The sequence below is a fragment of the Lithobates pipiens genome, unplaced genomic scaffold (genome assembly GCF_037356315.1).
Source record: "Lithobates pipiens isolate NorthernLeopardFrog02 unplaced genomic scaffold, aLitPip1_a1.2 Scaffold_11, whole genome shotgun sequence".
Classification (NCBI taxonomy): domain Eukaryota; kingdom Metazoa; phylum Chordata; class Amphibia; order Anura; family Ranidae; genus Lithobates; species Lithobates pipiens.
The window spans coordinates 5,557,380-5,583,444 of record NW_027507696.1 but is presented as its reverse complement, the minus strand read 5'-3'; the positions used below and the strand labels follow the sequence as shown (position 1 = coordinate 5,583,444).

At 44.5% G+C, this 26,065-nt stretch overlaps 2 protein-coding genes across 2 annotated transcripts in view; one reads left to right on the top strand and one right to left on the bottom strand.

The window, feature by feature from the left end:
• Positions 1-15,012, top strand: part of INPP5E (inositol polyphosphate-5-phosphatase E) — a 37,126-nt gene extending 22,114 nt beyond the window's left edge. The window contains exons 7-10 of the mRNA XM_077468217.1: positions 746-907; positions 5,279-5,394; positions 9,411-9,547; positions 14,263-15,012. Coding sequence (XP_077324343.1) covers positions 746-907; positions 5,279-5,394; positions 9,411-9,547; positions 14,263-14,395 — 548 coding nt within the window. The 3' untranslated portion in view covers positions 14,396-15,012. The remainder of the gene's footprint in view (positions 1-745; positions 908-5,278; positions 5,395-9,410; positions 9,548-14,262) is intronic.
• Positions 15,013-16,682: 1,670 nt separating this feature from the next.
• PMPCA (peptidase, mitochondrial processing subunit alpha) overlaps positions 16,683-26,065 on the bottom strand; it is a 31,125-nt gene continuing 21,742 nt past the window's right edge. The window contains exons 10-13 of the mRNA XM_077468218.1: positions 25,196-25,286; positions 23,283-23,345; positions 21,413-21,557; positions 16,683-18,724 (exon numbers count right to left, since the gene is read on the bottom strand). Coding sequence (XP_077324344.1) covers positions 18,555-18,724; positions 21,413-21,557; positions 23,283-23,345; positions 25,196-25,286 — 469 coding nt within the window. The 3' untranslated portion in view covers positions 16,683-18,554. The remainder of the gene's footprint in view (positions 18,725-21,412; positions 21,558-23,282; positions 23,346-25,195; positions 25,287-26,065) is intronic.

The following is a 26,065-nucleotide window of genomic DNA, read 5'->3' as shown; positions in this document are numbered from 1 at the left end:
CACAGGGTGATAAAAGTAATAATAAAAGTTATTTATTTATTTTTATATAAAAAAATAAAATAAAAAATAAAAACGGTTATACTTACCTGCTGTGTGCAACGATATTGCACAGAGCAGTCCCTTACATCCTCTCTTGCAGTTCCCACCAGTGCTGTCCGGTCCTTGTTCCTCCAACTACCCCCTTACCAAGCCAGCTGCTAAGGAGACACCCTTTCGCATACTCCCGAGCCAGGCTGTATGCATCCATAGACGCACAAAGTGTTGACAAGCCACACCCCCTCTCCCTCTTTACAGGAGTTGGACTGACAGCCACGCGCTATGGCTCCCCCTGCTCTTAGTGTCTCCTGTTAATCCAGGAAGTGAAAGGAGCAGTACTGCAGCCAGGATAGCTCTGGATCGGTGAGAGGAGTCGGGTAAGTGTTTAGGAATATGGGTGGGTAGAATAGGTATTGGGGTTCTTTTTTACCTCAATGCAGAGACCCATTAAAGTAAAAAAAAAAAAAAAAAAGACTTTAGAATAGCTTTAAGCTCTGTGTATTTTGATACTAGACCTCTTATATTATCCACCACCATCCCTCCGTAGCAAACATTCTGATGAGTATTTATGCTGCCAAATGTACCCCATGGCAGGGGCGGACCCATTCCTTTCTGCAGGGTAGGTTTTTGTATTTTTGATGATCGCTAAGTAGATATCAGGATAATAGAAGCATGCATTTACTGTCGTCCTTTTTGCTTGACCCACAAGTGGATGTCACTACACGATTTGATGAAGTCTTCTGGTTTGGTGACTTCAACTTTCGTTTGAACAAGGATCGGAGCTGTGTGAACTCCATTCTACAACACAATCTGGTGAAGGACATGTCCCAACTGCTGCAGTATGACCAGCTCATCAAGGTCATGAATGGTGGTAAGATATGGGCACAGAGCATGTGTACAAGCCCTGAGCCTCCTCATACATCACTTCCCTCTGGGGCACCTAAAGAAGCACTTGCCTCACTTTCCGATGCCTGTGTTTCATCAGAATAGGCGACCCATCAAAACTTGTAATGGAAGTGACGTTCCATCATGGCCATCTTGGTACACTCCGCACTCGGCTGCAGTAAGCCTACAGTCTGAAGGCGGCAAGCGAAAATCTTTTTACACCCAGCGAAGTATTGCATTTCACACTTATTTTTATTGTACAAAGGGTTTTTTATTAATCAATACAACATAACAGCTCATCAGATTGATGGTCACCTCGCAAAGTACACATAGAATACTACAAACAAAAAGAAAACAAAATGGAGTAAATAGATGTGTTGGGTCCAAAAGGTTCTAAGAATGATTACACAGAACAATTGGGTGATGAATATCGCCGTCAGGAACTTCGGTATTCTGGAACATGCTGCACAAAATGTAGGTAAATGCTTCCTTATGGAATATTGAATGCAGCGTAGTGTGAAACTATGTGTTCAATAATTATATTATCAAGTTTATACCATATAACAGTACTAAAAATTAACCATATAACCATCCCACCCAGGCATAAGCCTGGTGGCCTAATGAGTTAAAAGGAAATCTAGGAAAGGGAAAAAAAAGGAGAAAAGAAAGAGGGAGAGGGGTAGTAGACCAGGAGATTGAAAGAGGATAGCAGCAAGAAGGAAGGGGGGTCCACGGGGTGGGGGGCAAAAACATATTAAATCGAGAGAAGCATAGACTCAAATCTAGAAGGTTAGGTGTCAAATCCTAAGGAATTTATCATGAGCATCTAAAAGTATGGCTGTCAGCTTTTCGTTTACCATAATATCATTAATACGATTTTTAACTGCCTCAAATCTGAGTACAGGTGTCTTCCATGCTCTCGCTATAGTTCGTTTAGTTGCAGTAAATAGATGCAACGCCAGCTGGCATTCCGGACGAAGCAGCTTTGCAATTGGTTTACCGAGAAGAGCCTCATAAGGGTCCCTCTTCAAATTGGTATAGAATAAGTTGCGAAGAAGGGCTTAGACTTTGGCACATAATCTGCATACCCTTGGACATGTCCACAAGATGTGCGCCATAGTGCCCTCTTGGGAACATCCATGGAAACAAAGGGGGGAATAAGTTGGGATAAAACAAGCCAACCTAGCCGGATATAATACCACCTATATAGTATTTTTTAAGCATTTTCCAAAGTAAGAACTTTTTTTAGAGCATTTGGACAAAGCTATAATCGTGACCTGCCAGTCCTCAGGATCCAGCTGCCTCCCCAGTTCAGCTTCCCACTGGTGGTGATGAGGTCTGAGCTGTGTTTTTTTTTTTTTTGAGGAGATTATTGCTGTGTAAATTAGAGATTAAAACAGAAGATTGAGGCCGTGGTCTACAAAGGCTTTCAAAAGGGGTCAAGGTGTATGGAGTAGGTTGGGACATGATAAACTGTTGAAGAAAGTTCCAAAGCTGTATTATGTAGCTATAACGTTCACAAAGAAGGATATCGTGTGAGGCGCGTATAGCTTTAAACCTAAATGATCCTAGTGGGGGTGAACAAAGAGTGGATATCAACAAAGCCATTATCAGTCCACCAAGAAAACTGTTGTGGGTTATCACACCCTGGTGGAAATAAGGGACAATGAAGGGTGGGTGAAGTAGGTGAAGAAGAGCGATCAGGCCCGCTGAGTATTTAATCGAATCCCACAAATGAAGAGAGTGTGCCAGACAAGGTCCAAGCGTGTCAGGACGGTGCTTATGAGCGAGCCAGGGCAGGGAGGCGACTGAAATCCGAAAAGAGTCTACTAAATCAATTGTGACCCATAACGTAATTTGGTTTTTCTCGTGGAGGTGAGATAATGGGGCTATATTCACTGCTGTATAGTAGGCTTGTAAATTTGGGACCAAGAGACCACCATTAATCTTACGGGCATATAGGGCTTGTTTATTAATTCTGGGTCTGGTGGAACCCCAGACAAACTTCAGGATTTTACGTTGATGAATGCGCAAAATATTTGGAGGGACCGGCAAAACGGAATGTAAGTCATGCGTACCGCCTCAGTCCTACTGAACCAAGATAGCGGGAGATGGGACCAGGACGACAACATATCTGATAGCTTCCTAAGCAAAGGGGGAAAATTGGCCTGGTAGAGTCCTGTGTACATCGTAGTAAACCTAATCCCCAGATGCGGCAAAGAAGACAACCATTGAAATGAAAATGCGTTTTTGTTTTTAGGGTTGCCAGCTCCAAGGGTGCTTTTGATTTGGCAGGATTGACCAATAGTCCTAAAAAGACGCAAAAGTGGGGGAAGGAAAACAGATTAGGCAAAGCGATCCTGGGATTAGTTGGGTACATCAAGTTGTCGACCGCAATCAATATCTTATGAGAAGTAGCCATTACGTCAACCCCTGTTATGTCTGGATGAGGACGAATCACCTCTGCTAAAGGGTTCCAATGCCAAGATAAATAAAAGTGGGGAGAGTGGGCAACCTTACCTGTTTCTCCCAATGGGGAAGAGAGACGATTCAAAGCCCATAATACTTAACTTTGACCAGGGGAGAGTCGTATAATGCCAAGACCCAGTTCAAAAATGAGGTGCCAAAGCCGTAGTGGCAGAGCACCATTATCAAATAGGGCCAGGACAAAGTTTTGAAGGCTTTATTCACGTTGAGGGACAAGAACATCGTCCCAATGATCTACTATGTACTATATATTGGGTTTGAAGCAGCCGTCTGCCTCCTGCCTATCTCCTCGGAACAAACCCCACCTGGTCTTTTTTTTTTTTTATCAGACGTGGTAAAAAGGAGTTTAAGCAATTGGCCAAAATTTTCATGTCTATATTAATAAGTGAAATCAACCTAAAATTGGCCCAAAAATGGTCCCGATTGGGTGTAGGAATCATTACTATGTTGGCAGTCAAGAGGTTGGAAGTAAAGGTTTGACCTTCTTTTACCGAATTAAACATGGCCGTTAAGTGGGGAGCTAAAACATCTACCATTTTCCCGGTCTCTTGCCCACCTTGAACTCCCTGATGCATTGTAGGACTTCAGATACCTGTATGTCTCGATCCATTAATGAGGTGTGGGTTTCAGATAAGGTAGGTAGTGTCAAGCCATTCAGAAAGGTGTCCAGGCCTTGAGTGGGGGACTGGGTAGGAGCCGAGTAAAGAGGGCTGAAGCGATGCCGAAATTTGTCCAAGACCCACAGGGGTTGGCTTGTGAGGATATTATGGCGAGTGCGTAAAGTAATGGGGGTATATTTTGGAGTGAAGACACTCATCCTATTAGCCAGCATCATATTGGGTTTAATCGCCTTAGCATAAAATTTCTGCCGAGGCCAGCGAAGTGTGTGTTCCGCCTCATTAGTTAAAAACATAGATCCAGTTCTGAAGAGAACCGGTTTACAAAAAGCAATAAGTACACTTCTTTGTTTAATTGGGCCATTAGGCAAAAAAACTTGAGGGTACAGGGCATCAAAATATTTAGGGCAAGAAGGGGATGAGAAATGGGTTTCCTGCAAGCGTGCAATAACTATATTTTTGTTTTTTGGAGGTGTTTAAAAACCTTCACTCTCTTTTGGGGAGAGTTCACACAGCCAGTTCAGTGGATGGCATCAGGGAGGTGTACCAAGAAACTTTTGCTGCCCAGACACCCGCGGACTGAAGGAAAGGGAAAGGAGAGAATTCCACACTTATTTTTACCACTAAACTGAACTTGTATAGTGAAATACAGTATTTAGATGTCTATGACACTGTTTTGAATTTTAAAAGCAGCAGTTTTCTGTCAGATCAGCAAACTTGCTGCTGCTTTTAAAATTCAACATCACAGATTTCTGAATGCTGGATTTCATTATATAAGCTCAATTTAGTGGTAAAAATAAATTTGAAATGCAAGATTTTGGTGGGTGTAAAAAAATGTCCACTTGGTGACTTCCGACTGTATCCTTACTGTGGACAAGTGCAAGGTGTACCAAGATGGCCATGCCCGGAACGTCGCTTCTGTTACAAAATCTGACGGGTCGCCTAATGTGACCAAACACTTGCACCGTCTAGTCTTGATGCCTATTCATTTTTTGCTTGTATTCTGTCCTTAGTAAGGCCCCTTCCTGGAAGTTTAATTTTAATAAACCTCAACTTGCCAGTTGAAGAGATCACCCAATCTCTTCCTTGAGCTGCAGTTTGCATATCTTTATGCTACAGACTGGCAGTTGGTAGTGGGGGAAACAAATGGATCACTCAGCTGGTTAAAATGTTACTACATTTTATTTTTCATTACATACATGTGCCATTCCTAAAGATACAGTGATTAATTTATTTTTTATTTTAATTTACAGGCTCCATATTTAAAGGGTTTCAAGAAGCAACAATTGAGTTTCTTCCAACATACAAATTTGACATTGGCTGTGACCAATATGACACAACGTCGAAGCAGAGAACACCATCATATACAGTAAGAACATCTCAGAATATATTTGTGCCCACCATGCCTTAAGTCTATTAGGAGTCACACGGTGTCTGTGCCCACCCCCAGTATTGCATCATACTGATACCTAGTGGTTCATAGGGGCTCGGTAATACCATGTTAAGAATATATATACAATACTGTGTAAAAGTTTGACAGGTGTGCAAAAATGGTGTAAATTAAGAATGCTCTTAGAAATAAATGTTAGTTTATTTTTATCAATTAACAAAACGGAAAGTAAATGAAAAGAGGAGAAATCCAAATCAAATCAATATTTGTTCTGACCACCCTTTGCCTTCAAAAGAGCATCACCTCTTCTAGGTAAACTTGTACAGAGTTTTTGAAGGAGCTAGGCAGGTAGATTGTTCCAAATATCTTGGAGAACCAACCACAGATCTTTTGTGGATGTAGGCTGCCTTAAATTGTTGTCTCTTCATGTAATCCAAGACAGATACCGTGATGTTGGCTCTGGAGGCCAAACCATCACTTTCAGTGCTCCTTCTTTATGTTGAAGACAGTTCTTCATGACATTGCCTGTATGTTTGGGATCGTTGTGCTGCTGCAGAATAACTTTGAAAAAAAACCCCAGAAAAAATAGGATTTTTGTACTCGCCGTAAAATCCTTTTCTCTCTAGTTCATTGACTGACACAGCTACTTTACTTTAGACCATCGGGTTGTTGCGCCACCTTCAGGAGAGGACTAGGCAGAACATGTTAACATGTACAAAAAACAGAACTTTCTCAAGGGGCGGTCCCTTCAGTAACAACCCCCCAGCCTGCATCCTGCAGTCTCAGTACATCAACAAGCAGTATAACGTAAACAATAGGAGGGGAGGGTGCTGTGTCAGTCAGTGAACTACAGAAAAAAGGATTTTACGGTGAGTACAAAAATCCTATTGTCTTATGTTCACTGACTGACACAGCTCCTTTACTTTAGATTATCGAGATGTCCCCAAGTAGTGTCAAAACGAGCGGTGGGAAAACAGCATAAAAACTTCACCCACAAAAACAGAAGTGCTCCCCAACAGGGGAGTCACCACCTTATCTAACCGCATCAGAACTTGCTGTAACAATGCAACAGTGCATTTTACTTAATGGTAATTGTGTTTCTTGTCAAAAAAAAAGAAAAAGTGAAGTGCAATTGCAAATTACACGGCCGCCTGCAAAACTTTGTGCCCAAAACGGGCATCAGCCGATGCACTGATATCTATCTTGGTGTGAACAGATGACCAAGTCGCTGCTTTAGACACTTGAGCGACAGACGCTTAATGTCGGAAGGCCCAAGAGGTTCCAGTTGCCCTGGTGGAATGGGCTGTGACTGGAAAGGGGGGCACCGGCCCCTTCAAGGCATAGGCCTGCACCACAATCTGTCTGATCCACCTGGAACTGGTGACCGACGAGACCGCCATGCCCATTTTCAGACCAGCTACCGAAACAGAGTCTGACTTCCGAAAGGGAGCCGTGGCAGACAGATATACCCTTAGAGCCTAGACCACATCCAGGGAATGGAGGGCCACCTCCTTAGGATGTGTCTGTTTAGGACACAAAGGTGGTAACACAATGTCTTCATTGATGTAGAACGCCGAAACCACCTTCGGCAGAAAAGAAGGTTGCGGACGCAACACCACCTTATCCTTATGGATAACCAGATAAGGCAACTTGCAGGACAAGGTCGCCAGATCCGAAACCCTCCTGGCCGATGTAATGGTCACTAGAAAGACCACTTTCTGGGAAAGAGTCAACAAGGGAATTTCTCTGGTGTTCTCAAACGGCAGTTTCTGAAGCGCCGATAACACCGGGTTCAGATCCCACGGGGGTAATGGACGCACCGGAGGAACTACATGCTGAACCCCGTGAACAAAGGTGCTCACTAGAGACCGAGATGCCAGATGTTGCTGAAAGAAGACAGCCAAGGCTGATATTTGTCCTTTAATGGTGCTCAAAGCCAATTTCTGGTCTACTCCATGCTGTAGAAACAGCAAGATCCTGGATATGGAATAGGAGCGCGGACGCCATCCTTTCTCCTCACACATAGAGATATAGACCTTCCAGGTACGATGGCATATCTTCAGAGAAGATTTCCGTGCTCTCAACATAATTGAAATCATCGAGTCTGATTCCTTAGCACCTGGCTCTCAACAGCCATGCCGTTAAAACCAGCGATGGTAAAGCAGGATGAAAAATCGGACCTTGAGACAGTAGGTCCTCTCGTAATGGCAGTCACCACGGGGCGTCTGCCACCAGGCGCACTAGGTCGGCATACCAGGGACGCTAAGGCCAATCTGGGGCAATCAGAATTACTGGAATCCCCTCGGCCTCCACTCTGCAGAGCAGACGCGGTAGTAGCTGGATGCAGGCCGGGGGGTTGTTACTAAAGGGACCACCCCTTGGGCGGAACTAGAAAGTTCTGTTTTTTGTACATGTAAACATATTCTGCCTAGTCCTCTCCTGAAAGTGGCGTAACAACCCGATGGCCTAAAGTAAAGGAGCTGTGTCAGTCAGTGAACGTAAGAGAAAAGTCCCTGGCCCTTTCCAAAAGAAAATCCAAAGATGTGAACATGACCCATAGGAAACCATGTTAAATGGACTGTAGTGTGTTTCTGCAAAACTTGAAACCGCACTAAAAAATGCATAGGTGTGAAACAGGCCTACAAGTTGTAAGGGTCCTTTCACACGGGGCGGATCACTGCTGATCCGCCCCGTGGATATCCGATTGCTCAGCGGCGATCGCCTGAGATGGCAGGTCTGTCTCTGCACACTGCGCAGGGATGGACCTGTCACAGATCGGGTGACGACGTACCGCAGTGTCCGTCGTCATCCGATCCGATGACAGAAAAATATCTTTTTCCTCCGTCACACTTTTTTGGATCGGAGCGGCTCGGATGTCAGCAGACATGTCACCGCTGACATCCGACGCTCCATAGAGCTCTATGGAGCATCCATTCAGGTCCGCCTGAAAAACTGACAGGTGAACCTGAACGGATCGTCCATGTGAAAGGGGCCTAAAAGTTGAAAAAGGTTTGAAGCCAAAGAGTGATCACACCAAATATTGATTTGATTAGATTTTTCTTCTGTGCCTTCACTTTGCATTTTGTAAATTGATAAAAATTAACTATTTAAAATTATATTTTTGAAAGAATTCTTACTTTACAGCATTTCTTCACACCTGCCTAAAACGTTTGCATTGTAGAATGTGTGTGTGTGTGTATATATATATATTGACAGAGCGAGGCTCTGTCCCTGTGAAATTGGAGGAAAGAGGGATCTCCAACCCTGTGTCCAGGTCTTGGTGATAACGAGCAGGGTGTGTGCCCAGCTGCACACAGGCCATAAAACAAAGGGGCTGTTGGGAGTAGAGTGTGAAGGATGGTGGAGTGGAGTAGCTTGCTGCTGTGCATGTCCAAAGAGCCCAAAGCTGTGTGCATCCAAAGAGCCCAAAGCTGTGTGCGTTGAAGGGTTGAAGCTGTGTGCGTCCAAAGAGCCCAAAGCTGTGTGCGTTGAAGGGTTGAAGCTGTGTGCGTCCAAAGAGCCCAAAGCTGTGTGCGTTGAAGAGTTGAAGCTGTGTGCATTGAAGGGTTGAAGCTGTGTGCGTCCAAGGAGCCTAAGACTGGGTGTATCCAAGCAGCTCGTTTGAGGGGCAAGTACTTATAGCAGCACTACTGCTGAAGAGTAGCCAGGTGGGCTAGCATTTTTCATTTGGATTGTGTGTATTTAATTTAAGATTGGACCCCTGCGTGGGATTCCTGGATGGACTATTTTGTTTTTCCTTTGAATAAACGTGGGCTGCCAGGCTCTTAACTATAAACTATAAAAGCCTGCCTGATGTGGACTGAAAAATGCCTCTAACCACTTGAGCTAAACACCCCCAATGTTACTATATATATATATATATATATATATATATATATATTGTGTGTATGTATATATTATATTCAAATTTTTTATTTTTTTTTGTGTGCATTTGAGGCAGCATCAGTATTAATATTTTTTATTTGCCATCACAGGACAGGATTGTATACAAGAGTCGCCAAAAAGGAGATATCAAAGTCCTGAAGTATGCTTCCTGCCCGCTGGTGAAAACATCAGACCATCGGCCTGTTTTTGGGTTATTTGAAGTGCGGATAAGACCTGGAAGAGATAAGTAGGTGTTGATGAATTGTGCTGAAATCAGTCCATGAAGAGCAGATAACTCAGTTTTAGTCTGACAAGAGCAGCGTGACAGGTGTACTTGCAGAATCTGTACAGCCCCATTCCCACCTCAAAATAAGTGCAAGTGACTTGGCTTTACCCTTTTTTAAATAAACTAGACAAGGATACTAATCTGTTACCAACTGTAGCGGCGGGCTCCTGAAGAGCACACTCTATGTTTTTCAAAGTTAAAAGCTTTAACCAAACTAGTTTGGTTTGGGCCTATTTGACTAAATTTGGCTTCTGAGTCAGTCTGACTGGACTGCAAGATGTTCAGCCTGGCCACAGGGGGCACTGTCTCTGGTGGCAGGTGTGGAACTATGGTCTGGTGAGGCGCTTGAATTATTCCCTCTTGGAGTCAGGTCAGTAGGAGTGGCCCTCCTGCTGTGCCCTCTGGGAGAGGGTATTTAAGACACGGACGTCGCGTGGTTCGGGGTTCCGGTCCAGTATGCTGTGCTGAGTATATGGTCCTGGTCTTCCTAACCAGCCCCCGGGAAGGTTATGGCCTGGGGTGCAGTTCCAACCGACTTTGATGCCTCGGGGCTGGCTAGCCCAAGGCAAGGGAACTAAGGAAGGATTCCAAGGTGGATGGGTGCTGTCTGCGGTCTGGGAGAGACCCAGTGTACTTCGAACATTCCAGGGGAGGACTCTTTAGAAGAACACCACACGTGAGGTTGGTTTTCTTAACAAGAGCCTGGAAGCGCTGAAGTAACTGAAAGAATCCGGTCTTGTGGATATCGCCAAGTGGGCTGAAAGATCCAGGTATCCTACAAGTGTTCTACCGCTTAGTTTTCCCTACGTGTTCTGCAACAATGTCGGTGATAAAGACTTTGTTCCTGAACAAGCCCCTTGTTGGCTGCTAGGCCTTGTGAGAGATGCTATGCATTCTAGCTCATTATGCCTTTGCCTTGCAGGTTGCATTTTTTTTTATTTTTTTTTTTATTGGCTTTACTTCCTCTTTAAACAGCACATTGATACACGAAAAAATCACCAACATAGCAATGTCCTTAAAAATTTCTATTCTCTCTGGCAACCATGGCTGGACACACCTGGACTAGGTCCAACCCAGTCGGTGAAGGATAGATTACTGCAGGTGTAAATTAGTGGAGGTTGGGGCAAAAATGTAACTCGGGAATGGGTAATTAGTTCCCATTGTAGAAATAGCCTGAGGAGCCATGGTGGGTAACTTAGAATAATAGACGTTTCTGCTATACCTGGGTATAGAGTGTGTTTGTTTTTCCCCTCTTTCACCCCCCCCCCCCCCGCCCTATGCATCAAAGCTAAGAATGTACAGATCGGCATAATTGCACATTGATGCTGTTATGTACGCCATATCATCAGCTGTAATTGGATTTATTGCTGCACATAATTTGTGGATGGATGTATTTTTGTTTTGTTTTGTTCAGTAAACTTTACTTTGATTTAAAAAAGAAAAAAAAAAAGGAGCGAGAGCGCTGAAAGCTGAAAATTGGTCTGGGCAGGAAGGGTGTACAAGTGCCCTGTATTGAAGTGGTTAAAAGTCAGCAGCTGCAGTATGTGTAGGGGTTTGCAGGGTTGGGCGGACCTCCTCTTTAAAGAAAGTTCACCTTTCAGCCAATGGCCTATAGTTCTGAATGGACTGCAAGGCCGCTGATGAGCACTCTCGTCGTTTATTCACAAGTCCTGCAGATTGTAAACAGTCAGCCTGTTTGGGAGGTATGGGCTAAAAGCTGCAGGGCTTTTCTGCATGAGCCTTGATCAGGAGTGCAATACTCCTCATCAATGGGTGCAATGCTTTCCAGGCTCCTGCAGGAAAAAATAATAAATGCACTTTTGTCAGTTTTTTTTTTTTTTGGCAAAATATATTTGTTCTTAAAAGGTGAACTTTTCCTTTAAAGATTAAAGTGTTACTAAACCCAGTAATATGAAAATAGTTCAGCCGCATCCCCCCCCCCCCCCTCCCGTGCTCACAGCTTATAAATCTTTTTACATTAAAATACTGCCACTTTATACCTTTTTGGGTGATCTGTATATCACGTCAAATGATAAACTGCACAGTTTCTTCAGTGCTGATAGTTCAGGAAGGTGGAGATTTCCACTGCAGCCTGTATACACGCCCACATGTGTGGTGTCAATATCATGTGACCTGGCTATCGCTGAGAACAAGTAATTATTCTCTCCAGCATAAGACACAACTGAGCATGTGCAGGTCAGCTACTCTGCCTGTATTAGCTGGCCTTCCCCAGATAGACAGTGCAGGAGAGGGGGGGGGGGGGGGGGGGGGGGATCTGTGCATACAGGATAAAACAGCCTTTTTACACAATGCAGGGGATTAAAATGGAAGTAAACCCTTCCAAACAACTTTGACCTACAGGTAAGCCTAGATTAAGGCTTACCTGTAGGTCCAAGTAATATCTCCTAAACCTATATGGTTTAGGAGATATTTGCCCGAAAATGGGCACCGCTGTCTACGGCGCATGCGCCGTAGACAGCGGCGCGCATGTGCACTAAATGCGGCAAGTCCAAGAATGGATTTGCCAAATTTGTCGACTCCCGTGCGCATGCGCGGGAGTGACGTCATCGCGGCCTCGCCGTATGACAGCGGCGGAGCTGCGAGGCGCGACTCCCGTGCGCATGCGCGGGAGTGACGTCATCGCGGCTTCTCCGCTGTCATTGGTCGGAGCTGCGAGATGCCACCAGCAAGATGGACGCGGCGGACTACAGGGATCAGCGGCGACTTCGCTGGCTCCTGTGTCAGGTAAGTGACACATAATGAGCTACTATGCGATGCATAGTAGTCCATTATGCTTTACCTTTGCAGGGAAAAAAAGAGGAAGTAAACCCATCAGGGTTTACTTCCTCTTTAAGTTCCACAGTGAGTGCATAGTAGTCCATTATGCTTTACCTTTGCAGGGAATCAAAGGGGAAGTAAACCCACCAGGGTTTACTTCCTCTTTAAGTCCAGGTTTCCTGTCACTTTAAAGTGATTTGGCCATTTAAAAAAAATAAAACTCAGGGTCCAGCGATGCGGGGGATCGGAGCGCTGGGCACCCACTGTGCATGCGTGAGCGGCGCCGCGAGTGGACGCTCAATTATCTGGGACCTGTCATGTGTTCCAGATGATTGATGTGAGGGAGGGGGGGACCAGAGCTGAGCCCTTCCTGCACCGAGGGGAAGTGATGTCACCAGCCCAGGCACTAAAGGAGGCAGACTGAGGGACCCCCTAGCAACAGCCATTTAGAAGTGTTTTTTTTTTTTAGGAATATTAATGATTTTTTTTTATTTTTATTTTTTTGTGTGTGCAACCCCACTTTAAATAGCTTGTTTGGGCCAAGGTGGCCTGAATGAATATTTTTCATTACTAAGTGATTTGGTTGCTTTTTGTACTGTAGTAGCACCAGCTACATTCAGTATAGCAGTGCTGTGTTCCACAGTTCAAGTGACTGCTGGAACAACATCAATTTGGCCTGAATTTTTCTCAGCTATTCAGGAAAGGCTCTGTATTTTTATTAGTGAATACAAGGTTCCCTCTAATTGACGGAGATGGAGAGTGTGGCATTACCTGCCCACCTTTGCCAATTGGAGGAAGCATTTTATTCATTGACAAAAATACAAGGCTTCGTCTGAGTAGCTGGGAAGCATTCAGGCAGACTTGATTTTCTGGCAGCGAATGGAAGTTGCCCATACATACGGTAGAACACTGCCAATACTGTATGTAGCTGATGCTACTACATTATAATACAGCATACACAGTGGGCTCCTTTAAAGTGGTTGTATAGTCCTTTTTGGGACTTTTACCTACAGGAAAGCCTATAATATGGCTTACCTGTAGGTAAAAAAATATCTGCTAAACCTGTACGGTTTAGGAGATATTCCCCTCGCAATGCGCCGCTGACTGCAGCGGCACATGTGCACAGGGGATTCCCGGTTGAAAGCCCGGCAGACTACGGACCCTGCCGGGAAGAAATCTCCCGCGTGCATGCATGGGAGTGACGATATCGTGGCTCCGGCCACTCACAGCGCCAGAGCCGCGATACCCGGAAGAAATGCTGAGGGAACATGTCAGCTCCCTCGGCGTGGATCGGACCAAATGTCAGGGCTTCGTTCTAAGGTAAGTATTTCATAATGAGCTAGTATGCGGTGCATACTAGCTCATTATGCCTTTTCCTTTACATGTAGGGAAAAAAACAAAAACACATCAGCAGGTATACAACCGCTTTAAAATAATAATGCTACAACCTATAGTCCCACAGCACCTCTGAGAAAACCACTTTGCTGCTGCAACATGCGATTTCCAAGATGGCTGCACCCAGGTTGCTCCGCCCATATCGTAATGAATAGGAAGATAGCCTATTGCCTGGTATATATGATAAATCCCCATTTTCATTTAAGTCTCTTAGTGTAAAACTCCTTAGAGCCGGGGGGGGGGGGGTTTGTTGTCTGATCAAGGCCCAATAAAAGATTTTCGAGCTGCGATGTGTGGTGGCCATGTTTCTCATTGGCTTTGGAGAAGAGACAACATTTTTCAGCCAGAGCTGTCGGAGAAAGTCTAGAGGGCATTTATAAGCATGTCATTTTTGTTCCCTTTCTTAAAAGGAAATGTTATCATAAGATGCATGTGTGAGTCTATCATAATTATGGTTCAAATGTTTTTTATATTCTGGAATTTTTTTTTTTTTTTTTTTTTAGTATCCCCCTGGCCGCAGGGCTATTTGATCGCGAGTTGTATCTTCTGGGTATCAAGAGGCGGATATCACGAGAGCTGCAGAAACGGCAGGTGATCAAGAACCAGAAAAGTAGCGCAGTCTGCGCAATCTCCTGACTAGAGAGGGATGGCGTCTGGTGAGCAGATGGACAGAAGTTTTCTACTTGCCCGTCATGGCTGGCCTCAGGTGTCAGGATGCCTCAAAGTGTGCCTACAGTGTAGGAAGCCATTACAGTGGCTGAGAGTTAAGAATCAACCAGTCACTTTATTAGGAGCATGTGAATGTCATTATCATTTTGTGAGGTGAATCCGTTTGCTGGGAACATCTCTCTCTCTGTTCAGCTCTGTTATTTGTTCCTAGCAAACTTGAAAATTGATCCATCTTAGAAAGAAGCTGCCTGCACTGCATGAATTGGACGGGAATGCCAGTTCATTGGTGGTGGTATTGTATGGTAAATCTGATGACGGAAGCCTGTGCTTATGAACCAGTTTTATTTTACATTGAAAGAAACGCATGTGAAAAGGGACCATTTTACTTGAAGTGGCTTACAGTAAACTCACCAAACAGCAATGTTGTAATATTAACCTTCGCTTGCAAAAGGGACTCTAGATGCCAATCATATGAGCTCCCGGCATGCATCTTTCTTTGGCCTTCCTGTGATATACTGAAATGTAATATATGTAAATATTTATTTATCTTTCAATTGGCCATGAAATAAAATCACTACTCCTTCTGTGTGGTATGCCATTAGAGATCATTGATTTCCCTGTATATTCATTAGTGGCCATTGTCATCAGAGATCTGTTACAACATGAGAGGATTCATGGCCTGCCCATTCACAAGAGACCAGTGACATCACTGAACTTCATATTCATAAGAATGCAACCTATCTATCTATTAGATACCAGTGAAATCACAGAGACGCTTCATATTCATTGACCCGTAAAGCGGAGGTCCACCCTAAAGTGGACCTTCCGCTCATCGGAACCCTCCCCCCCTCTGGCGCCACAATTGGCACCTTTCAGGGGGGAGGGGAGTACAGGTATCTGCACCCACTTCCGGGATAGCTCTCTGCGGAAAGGGGCGTAGATTACACCCCTTTCCGCAAGTGCCCGCCCCTTCCCGCAAGTGCCCCGCTGCCTGCTGGGAAAACACACAGATCCCAGAGGCAGCGGGGACCGTCCTTATTGCGCAGCGCGGCTCGCGCATGCGCAGTAGGGAACCGGGAAATGAAGCCGAAAGGCTCCATTTCCTGATTCCCATACCCAAGATGGCGGCGGCAGCACCTTACAGACGATCTAGAGATCGGCTTCGGGTGCCGACATCGCGGGTGCGCTGGGCGGGTAAGTGTCATTATTTTAAAAGTCAGCAGCTGCAGTATTTGTAGCTGCTGGCTTAAAAAAAAAAAAAAAAAAAACGCGGAGTCCCGGCGGACTCCCGCTTTAAACAAGTAACATCGCTGAGACACTTTCTATACATGAGAATGTGACCAGTGCTCTCACAGATACTTCATGAAAATGAAATCTTCCCACTTACTTGAACAGTGATATCAACACTTCATTATTAAATGAAAAATTACAGTATGCACCACCTGGAGACCAATGGCATTGCCAGTGCTGTGTATTCAGGAAAATACCGCAATCCATTCACTATCCACTCGCTAGATATCAGTGACATCACTGACACTTCACTGTTCTCCAGTGAACAGATAAACTGTGTTCTCATGAATATGAAGACCCATATCTACTAAACATTGGCGTTTTGATCTTATAAAGAGGCTCCTCAAACTCCCTTCTGCATCTACCGTCTGTACCACTACATGATAAGTTTAAAACACTTAAATCATCCTGACCCCAAGGCTTCATTGTGTCACTGTAGCCTGCAACCAGCTGTATGGTGTCATTTTGTGAGGGTTTTATGCTGTGAATTTTTTTTTTTTTACTAAAGTACATGGGCAGGGAAAACCAGCACATGCACAGTGCAGGGATACGTTCCTATCACAATTTAACATGTATGGAGGCCGACCCAAGAGCGGTGATTTGGAAGGCCATGCATTCTCTCCGCTTCCCCTGCCACTCACTGCGGCCCTGCACCGGTCCCTGAGTTGGATGAATGTCAGGATTCTCAGCTACGTCCTGAAAGAATTGGTAGGGGCAGTCATATAGAGCATTAACCTCCCTGGCGGTACGATTATTTCGGATTTTAGGTGCTGAAAGCGGTACAATTATTTTGCATGGAAATTTGGCGTTTTATATTGTAGTCCTGTAATTCTTAGGAATAACTCTCTTAAATCTGTCCAAACCAGAGTCTAGCAGACATCCCGGGTATGATAAAGTTTGAAAAATGAAATCATAAATTATAATAAATAACTATAAATAATTATACCAAATAATAATATAATAATAAAAATTATTCAATAATGTAATCAAATCAAAAACGCAGAAATTTGCTGAGTTACAGAATTGTCGCTGTCATTACTTTTCAGTATTTGATGACGGATTTCCCCACAAATCGCTATCGCTCAATTCTGCGAGTGATTTAAACTTATTATCGCTGTTTTCTAGCTGGTCTAAAATCATTTTTGATGTAAAGGGACAGTTTTGGTTGCTATGGACAATCTCCAGTTTCCAGGCATAAAGAACAGTTTTTATATTATAAAACTGCATGCAGGACACTGGGCAGACCACTAGGGACAAAGGGGATGTGAAATAATTACATACAGCAATGTAATCTGTAAGATTACATCATACTGTATGTATACTGTGTGTTTCACTTTTTGAATTTGGCGCCGTTCTCCGTCCCCGTGCGTCGCAACGCTCGCAGGGAACGGAGATCGGCTCCGTGATACATCGAGCGGAGGACGAACCGCTCGTAAAGCGGGGGGGACATCGCTGGATCCAGGGGAGAAGGTAAGTAAACCTCCTCCTGCATACAGCGATGCGGTCCCGAGTCTGGCTCGGGGTTACCGCTTTTGGCATAAAACTTCCACCCCGAGCCAGACTCGGGAATACCGCCAGGGGGGTTAAGATCCACTTAAGGTTTACCCCACTCTAGTCAAAGCTATAATTTGTGCATTTCCAATTGTGGGGGGGGGGGGGGTGTTTGTTGTGTGTCGTGTCTCTCTCTCGCTCTCTCTATGGATGGCACACACCTAAAAAGAGAGAACAGTGGTAGCAGGGGACCCCAGAGCAGGGATTAAGTGAATGCATTACCATTACACAGAGCAGGTAAGCATAGATTTGATTTTTTTTTTTTTTTTTTATTTCAATAAAAAAAAAGTGGGGGGTTTACAATCAATCACTTAAGCTGAGAGCCACTTACAAGACTGAGAAATGAACAATTGGAAAATTATCAAATAATTTAGTTTTTTTTCACAATCTAACAATACAAATTTCTTCACATGAAGGGGGTTATTATTTACCATCTAACAATGGCTTAATCTGCAGATTTTATTTTTTATGCTCAGCATGGTGGGGAATATATATATTTTTTTTTTTGCTTGATACTGCAGCAAATACAATATTAAAGGTGAACCTAAGCTGGCCAAATTAACATATTCACTTAACTGCTCTCTTCCCCCCTAGCAGCTGTACAAACTCACATTACCTTCACTCCCCTACTACTCACTAGAAACAAAGAGAAATACGTCATTCCTCATATAGGACAGTGCTGGTGCTTGATAAACTTGTCCAGTGCTGTCATAGGGGCAGAGAGAGTTCTCAACCTTGTGGAAGCTCCAAGTCATTTTGAAATGACCTTCTCTCATTACTCCCAGCTGCCAAACAGGGGAGTGAGCAAAAGTTGAGTGTGGCTGCTACAGCGGCAGGTGGAAGTTAAGTGATCCTGTTACTTTGCACCGCACAGCAAAAAAAAAACAAAAAAAAAAAAACACAGGTTCACTGTAATTTGTCGCTCCCGCAATGACCTATGCACTGATGCAGTTCTTTAACAGTTGAACAGGCAGATAATTTGTATACAGAACCATTGAAGAGGAGAATGCAATCTTTCCATTCACCATGGAGATGCAGTCACCAGTTCCCAAAGGCGATAGCCTGAACACTGATATTATCACACATTGCTGGGTCTTTTGGGTCAGCTGGCATACACTTTCACCAGTAGTGGCAGATCTGGACTTCGTTGATTGCAGCTGTGATGCTTTCTATGCCAATCATCCATGAACAGAATATACAGTGTAGCACAAACTCTGTCCTCCTGTGGCATCTCTTAAGGAATCGCAGTAGAGACTCGGTTGTCAGCTAAGTTCAGTGAAGCAATCTATCGGAACAGACGATATGACCGTGGAAGGCGTCCGTCTTTACTGGAGAGCGCTGTCTGGATCTGATCATAGTCTGGTAACTCTGATAGGTCCCCTAACGCAGCCACCGCAGGCTTATTCCTCAGCATCTTTGTTGCTACTCTTTTGATGTCACTTGCTTTAATGTTGCCTGCAAAGTGGATTAAATGGTTAAAGCAACCCTTGAAAAGAACCAGAGCTATTACATACTGCATTTACATGAGCTAAGGGCCCTGTGAACCATTAAAGAGCACTTCTAAGGATCTAATGCTATCAAGTAAACACTGCAAATGTGAGTCACAAGTTTGCCCAATTTTTCTTTTAATCACTTGACAACTGCAATATGTAGATCAATGGACATTAAGAAACAAAAATTTTTTGAGAGAAAAGGAGTCTGAACAGGCCAGATACCACGTCCCAATATTTGTGAACACAACAAAGAAGAAAAAGGCCAAGAAGGGGCTGGGGAATCACCAACCCCTGGGACTTTAACGGTATCGAATCAAAAGATATTTGCAAAAAATTAGAAATAAAATATTACAATTTTATTCATAATATACACAAATATAAATTAAACATTCATAAAAACAATGATTTAACATCGATTTGCAGGAACAAGCATATTGGCATTTAATCACATTTTCCATTCACCAAACAGGAAGAATGAAGAAAAAGCAAGCTGCAATCATTCTCAACATGTTTCGCCCAGAGTGGGCTTCTTCAGGAAAAACTGATTGAGCAGCCAAAGAAATAGCACTAGAGTAGTAAAACAATAAAACATGAATGTTACTATAAGTTAGTTATTAACTTAGTTAGTAACATTCATGTTTGTGTATATTATGAATAAAATTGTAATATTTTATTTCAAATTTTTTGCAAATATCTTTTGATTCGATACCGTTAAAGTCCCAGGGGTTGGTGATTCCCCAGCCCCTTCTTGGCCCTTTTCTTCTTTGTTGTGTTTGCAATATGTAGATCAATGTTATGAGGCACGCCCATTGCCCTTGCTGAGAAAACGTAAATCAAGCAACAGGAAAGAAAATAGCTTGATTCCCCCCCTCCCCCCATCAACAGAGCCAGTGTGTTGATGGGGGGGAATCCATCCTGCAGAGCCATTGGGTTCTCCCAGCAGGGGAAGCCATCCCTGCCTAGAGAACCCCATGATTATTGCTAGCAATAATCTTATGTAAGGTCCGACAGGCTGGTTCTACCGAAGTTGATCTATCAACTTGGTACATTCAGCCTACCCATACATGGTTTGAATCTCGGCTGATCACTGCTGAACCAAGGTACATTCAGACATGGAACCCCAGCCCCACCCCCTCTCTCACCCGATTGGCTAGCTGATTTTGATAGCAGCAGGAGTCAATGCATTGACCACTGTGGAGCCAATTAGGAGGGAGAATGTAGGACGGCTGAGACACTCATGGACATTGCTGGACAAAGAGGGACCTCAGGTAAGTGTTAGGGGGGATAATCACACTGTCACAGACAACTACTGGTTTCAGTCTAACAATTGAAAAAAAAAAACATTCAGCTTGTTTCCCTCTCATGTGATCGTCGGACGGCCAATCATGGTGATCACATACAGCGTGGATATTTCTGTTTACAAACAAAACTCTCCAGCCAGCAGTTGGCACCTTGCGCTCACTGTGAAGTAAGACCCCTTTCACACCAGGGCGTTTTGCAGGCGCTATAGCGTTAGAAATAGCACCTGCAATCCGCCCTTAAAAAGCTGCACCATTGTCTGTAGTGTGAAAGCCCCGAGGGCCGCTGGCAGGATGTCAGGGAAAAGTCCTGCCAACAGCTTCTTTGGAGCGGTGAAGGAGCTGCTGTTTACTGGTACAGTTAAAAAATAAAGTTTGTCTGACTCAGCAGATGATAGCTCCCTGTTTTTAGAAGCTGAGAGGGTGCAAGGTTCCCTTCCCTTTCACTCCTGTATTTATTGTATCTTGAACAGATGGCGCATCTTCATTAAAGTTACCAGGCCTAGTGTAGAAGAAATGAAAGGTCTAGGCTTGGTGTTCCTAGCTGAGGAACATATTACAATATACAGTGCCTTAGGTTTTAGATAACAGATCTTAAAGCGGATGTCCACCCTAAAGTGGACCTTCCGCTCATTCGAATCCTCCCCCCCTCCGGCGCCACAATTGGCACCTTTCAGGGGGGAGGGGGGGTGTAGGTACCTGTACAGTACAGGTATCTGCACCCACTTCCGGGATAGCTCTCTGCGGAAAGGGGCGTAGATTACGCCCCTTTCCGAAAGTCCCCCGCTGCCTGCTGGGAAACACACAGATCCCAGAGGCAGCGGGTCCATCCTTATTGCGCAGCGCGACTCGCGCATGCGCAATAGGGAACCGGGAAATGAAGCCGAAAGGCTCCACTTCCTGATTCCCATACCCAAGATGGCGGCGGCAGCAGCACCTAAGAGACGATCGAGAGATCGGCTTCGGGTGCCGACATCGCGGGTGCGCTGGACAGGTAAGTGTCACTATTTTAAAAGTCAGCAGCTGCAGTATTTGTAGCTGCTGGCTTTAAAAAAAAAAAAAAACGCGGAGTCCCTCTTGAAGGAGCAAAGGACTGAAGCCCTATAATCCTGGTTAGAATTTAAAAGACTTTCATTTGAGAAGCGGTGTTTGGCTCTCCTATGAGATAAGGGGGAAGCTGTGTGCTGTTATTGTACAAAGCATTTATTACATCATTGGAACATATAAAACAACATTTTATTTTGGTTTGTCAGTAGCATGACGTGTGTTCTCAGAATCCATTGTTATTAGAAACGTGGGGCTGATGCTGTGTAGTCGCATTACTACCATAATCTCCTCCACAGAGTACTTACTAATAAGGCTACACAGTTCATGGGGGAGTTTCCGGGTGCCGGTTGCCAACACTTGTCTCCCAACATCCTCGAAAATCACAGGTCGAGATTCCAGGTTCATCATCAGCATCGATTTCAGCTGCGTCTTTGCGCGTTCCAGCTCCACCTGCTCGTGCCACAGCAAAATTTTAATGGGTGTGTTTTACAAAACTGGATACAATGTGGGGGCTGCTTTGGCATCCCCTCTATCGTGGTTGTAACTACAAGTCGCGCACAGTGCAACTCACAGCAGTCTTAGAAAGGGAGCAGTACACACACACACACACACACACACACACACACACACACACACACACACAAAAAAAAAAAACAGACACAGAAAAATATAAGCATTGTTAGACAATAGAAACTGTTTAAAGAGGAAGTAAACCCCGATGAGTTTACTTCCTCTTTTTTCCCCTGCAAAGGTAAAGCATAATGGACTACTATGCATCGCATCGCATCCATTATGTGTCACTTACCTGACACAGGAGCCAGCGAAGTTGCGCTGTCCCCTGTAGTCCGCCGCATCCATCTTGCTGGTGGCGTCTCGCAGCTCCGCCGCTGTCATTCGGCGAAGCCGCGATGACGTCACTCCCGCGCATGCGCACGGGAGTCGACAAATGCGGCAGCTCCATTTTTGGAACTGCCGTGTTCAGTGCGCCTGCGCGCCGCTGTCTACGGCGCATGCGCCGTAGACAGCGGTGCCCGTTTTCGGGCAAATATCTCCTAAACCATATAGGTTTAGGAGATATTGCTTGGACCTACAGGTAAGCCTTAATCTAGGCTTACCTGTAGGTCAAAGTGGTTTGTAAGGGTTTACAACCACTTTAAGTCATTTGGTAAGTTAAGAAAAAAAAACAACCATTTGAGTGTGTGCTAAACCTCTTTATGAGCATTTATCTATACCAGCGATTCTCAACCAGGGTTCCTCCAGAGGTTGTAGGGGTTCCCTTAGCATTGGGCAATTTCTGCCTCTCAGATAAGTTCCCACTGACACCATTGATCTTTTTAGCTATCTATAAGGAGGTAATTCTTCCCAATGACCACAAGTGTAAGGACCATTCTTCCCACTGACCATCACACTAATGTATCGTGAGTTGTAGATTTCTAATTTTTAGCAGGGGTTCCTCAAGACCAGAGAACTATTTCAAGGGTTCCCCTGTGTTGAAAAGGTTGAGAAAGGCTGATCTATACTATCTAGTGAAAGAACTGATTAAAAATAAGAAGGTATCTACATTAAAAAAACTGCAATTCAAACACATCAGAAACACTACAACATCCAGGCATTTACATAATGCACTAGTTGAGTTTGGCCCATAAATCTGCCTAAAAGAATGACTGTATGAGCTCAAATATTAGGACCAAATTCCGGCTACTGTAAAACCTAAACATTTCAGCTGAATGGGGATTGGTTGGTTGCCACCAAGGCCTGATTCCCACCTATGCATTTTTGTAGCACATTTTCAGTTTTGCAGAAAGACGCTACAGTCCATTTAACATGCTTTCCTATGGATGTAGTTCAGATCTGTGCATTTTATGGAAAGGGCCAGGGACTTTTTTTTTTCTGGTTTTTGGTTCCATAGACTTCAATGGGATGAAAAGCATGCATTAAAAAAAAAAAAAAAAAAAAACGAAAAATGCACCTGGAATATGCAAACTGCAACTTTCATAGGTGTGAATCAGGCCTGAAAGCACTCTGTTCTAGCATAACCCACTTTCAGACAAGAGGCTCAGAAATTGAGGAGCACTGGATTATCTACAGTGAGGACACACAAAGTGAGGCACTTATTCGATCATTCTACACGATTTATATAGCATGCATGTAGTTAATGAATAATTCAGTACAAACCTCCCCTACAGATCCTGCCATCAATGCGAACTCCCGAGTGATAATCTCAACCATCTCTCTTACCTACAGAGAAATAAAAAGGGCGTATTGTAAATAATACTACTAATAAAATATATTATATTCTCAGAGACCCATAACAGAACACCAGGGAATAACTTAAAGTGGGGTTCCACCCTAAAGTGGAACTTCCGCTCATCGGAACCCTCCCCTCCTCCGGTGTCACATTTGTCTAAGACAGGTATTTGCACCCACTTCCGGGCATAGACTCCCACGGGAGTTTCCTGTCCCGCCGCACTGTCTGCTGGGACACACACGGGTCCCAGAGACAGCACGGACCATTCCTAGTGCGCTGCGGGAGTCGCGCATGTGCAGTAGGGAACCGGGAAGTGCAGCCACAACGCTTCACTTCCTGATTTCCTCACCTAGAATGGCGGCGGCAGCAGCCGAGAGCCGAGCGATCGATCTCAGCTGCCGACATCGCTGGACCCCGGGACAGGTGAGTGTCCATTTATTAAAAGTCAGCAGCTGCAGTATTTATAGCTGGTGGCTTTTAATATTTTTTTTTGCAGGTGGAATCCCTCTTTAAGTGTCCTGAGAGCTAAACACATCTATCCCTGTGAGATCACAAAAACAGGTAGCAGAGGTTTTCCCATAAGGGTCAAAGAAAGAGAAATAAAGGGTGTAGGTTGTTACCATTTTATTTTATGGGATTGCAACAGAAGAGCGGTAACAAAACAATATCAGTTACAGAATTGAGACTATGGTGGGCAGCAACAACAGTAAAACAGTAAAGTTTAGTTATTTCTGATATGTTTTTTTTTCCCCAACATATACCGTATTTATCAGCGTATAACACGCACCCCAATTTACGAGGGAAGTTTCAGGAAAAATCTTTTTTTTTTAATAAACCACTTTGAAGCAAAATAATGGTCAGTGAGCATCAATGCAGCCTAATCTGTGCCCAGCTGCAGCCTGATCTGTGCCCATCTCTCATAGGAAATTGCCGAGCTGTCACCTCCTGTTTACTTGGCAGTCACATACACAGTCCCACCTCCACCATCGGCATTGGACCAGCTCCTGTGATAGACAGAACACTGGTCCAATGCCGGTGGCGGGACGGTGTGTGACGTGAGAGCTGAGTGGGGGGGAGGTGACGGCTCGGTGAATTCCGGTGTTCTGGCGTATAGAGTCCGGGCATCACATAGTGTCCACTCCGTACTGCGCATGCGCAGTACGGAGCAGACGAAGCTTCGGAAAAAACGCCGAAGCTGAACGGCGCCTGCGCCGTGAGTGGAGATGGTAGCCCCACCATCCAAGCGGACATAGGGTTGTGAATTTTAGAGGGCCCCTCGCGGACGAGCTTCGCTCGCCACGCTTCGGGCTCGGCCTCACTGCGCTCAGCTCTTTTTTATTCTGACTCTATGTCCACTTGGATAGTGGGGATAAAACCTAGACTCACGGCGCAGGCGCCGTTCATCCTCGGCAATTTTCAGAATCTGTGTTCCTGTGTACTGCGCATGTACGCAGGGGACACTATCTGATGGAGGACGCTATTTGACAAGACACCGGCAGTACTTCTCCCCCTCCGAGGGACGCTGTCGCCGTGTAAAACGCACTCGTGATTTTCCCCCTATTTTCAGGGGGAAAAAAGTGTGTTATATACGCTGATAAATACTGTATCTTATTTTTAAAAGCCATTCTTTTGTGGGGTAAATTATCATGTAATTGTAGAAATTTGCCGAAATGGTCTGATTTTTACACTTGTATGAGTTTTGTAAAGTTGCCCAATCTCAGTTATTAGGAAGATTCATTATTTTAAAACCAAAATATACACACACAACCAGACAGCCAAATACTTCCTGACAATCTTATTTGGAATGATAAATAACTGTTAGTACTAGGTCAGGACGCACCTGGCGAGGGTCTGCGCTGGCGTGAATACACAGAAGTCCAGTATCCTCATAGCTGTGGTGGTAAGATGTGGCGTTGTACATCCAGTGGTGCCTGTAACATCGTATGACATCAGGTGATCAATGCATATATGTGTGGAAGCCTGTACATACACCCCCCCTGACTAATCTCACATTCACATTTTCAAGAGGAACTCTGCAAGACAGCCTGAGCCAGCCGCTCCCAACCCCCTCCACAAGTCCAGTGAAAGCTGGAGGGGAGCGCAGTCAAGGACTGACAGTCACAGCTCTCTGCTCAGAGCGGGGAGGTTACTGAGCGATCAGCTACTGAGCAGTCTTTGATCGTTCAGTTCTCAAAGACAGCCATGGGACTGATACATCATCGTATTGATGCTGCATACACCTAGGTGAGTATACTTTTTTTATTTTATTTTTTTTTTTTACAAAGTCCATACTTCTACTTTTAGGCTGGGTTCACACTGCTGCGGCTACGAGAACCTGATGTGATTCGCACCGCACTGCAGTGCAAATCACATCCGATCTCTGTGCGATGCGAGTTCAGCCATACAGATAGTATGGCTGAATTCGCATCGCACCCGCCCCAAACTCGCACAGGACCCTTTTTTTAGTCCGCAGCAGAATCGGATCGCACGGGTGTTCACTAGACATGTGCATTCGTTTTCGTCCGAATGCATTTTCGTCCGAATTTCAGGTATTTTCGTTTTCGTTTGTCAAAACGATAACGAAAGTGCAGATTCCGAAAAACGAAAGATCCAACATAAATAAATGCTTTTTTTCGTTTTCGTTGTTACAACAGTTCGATATAGAATAGGAGATTCGAAGTGACCGTTCGATATAGAATAGGAGATTCGA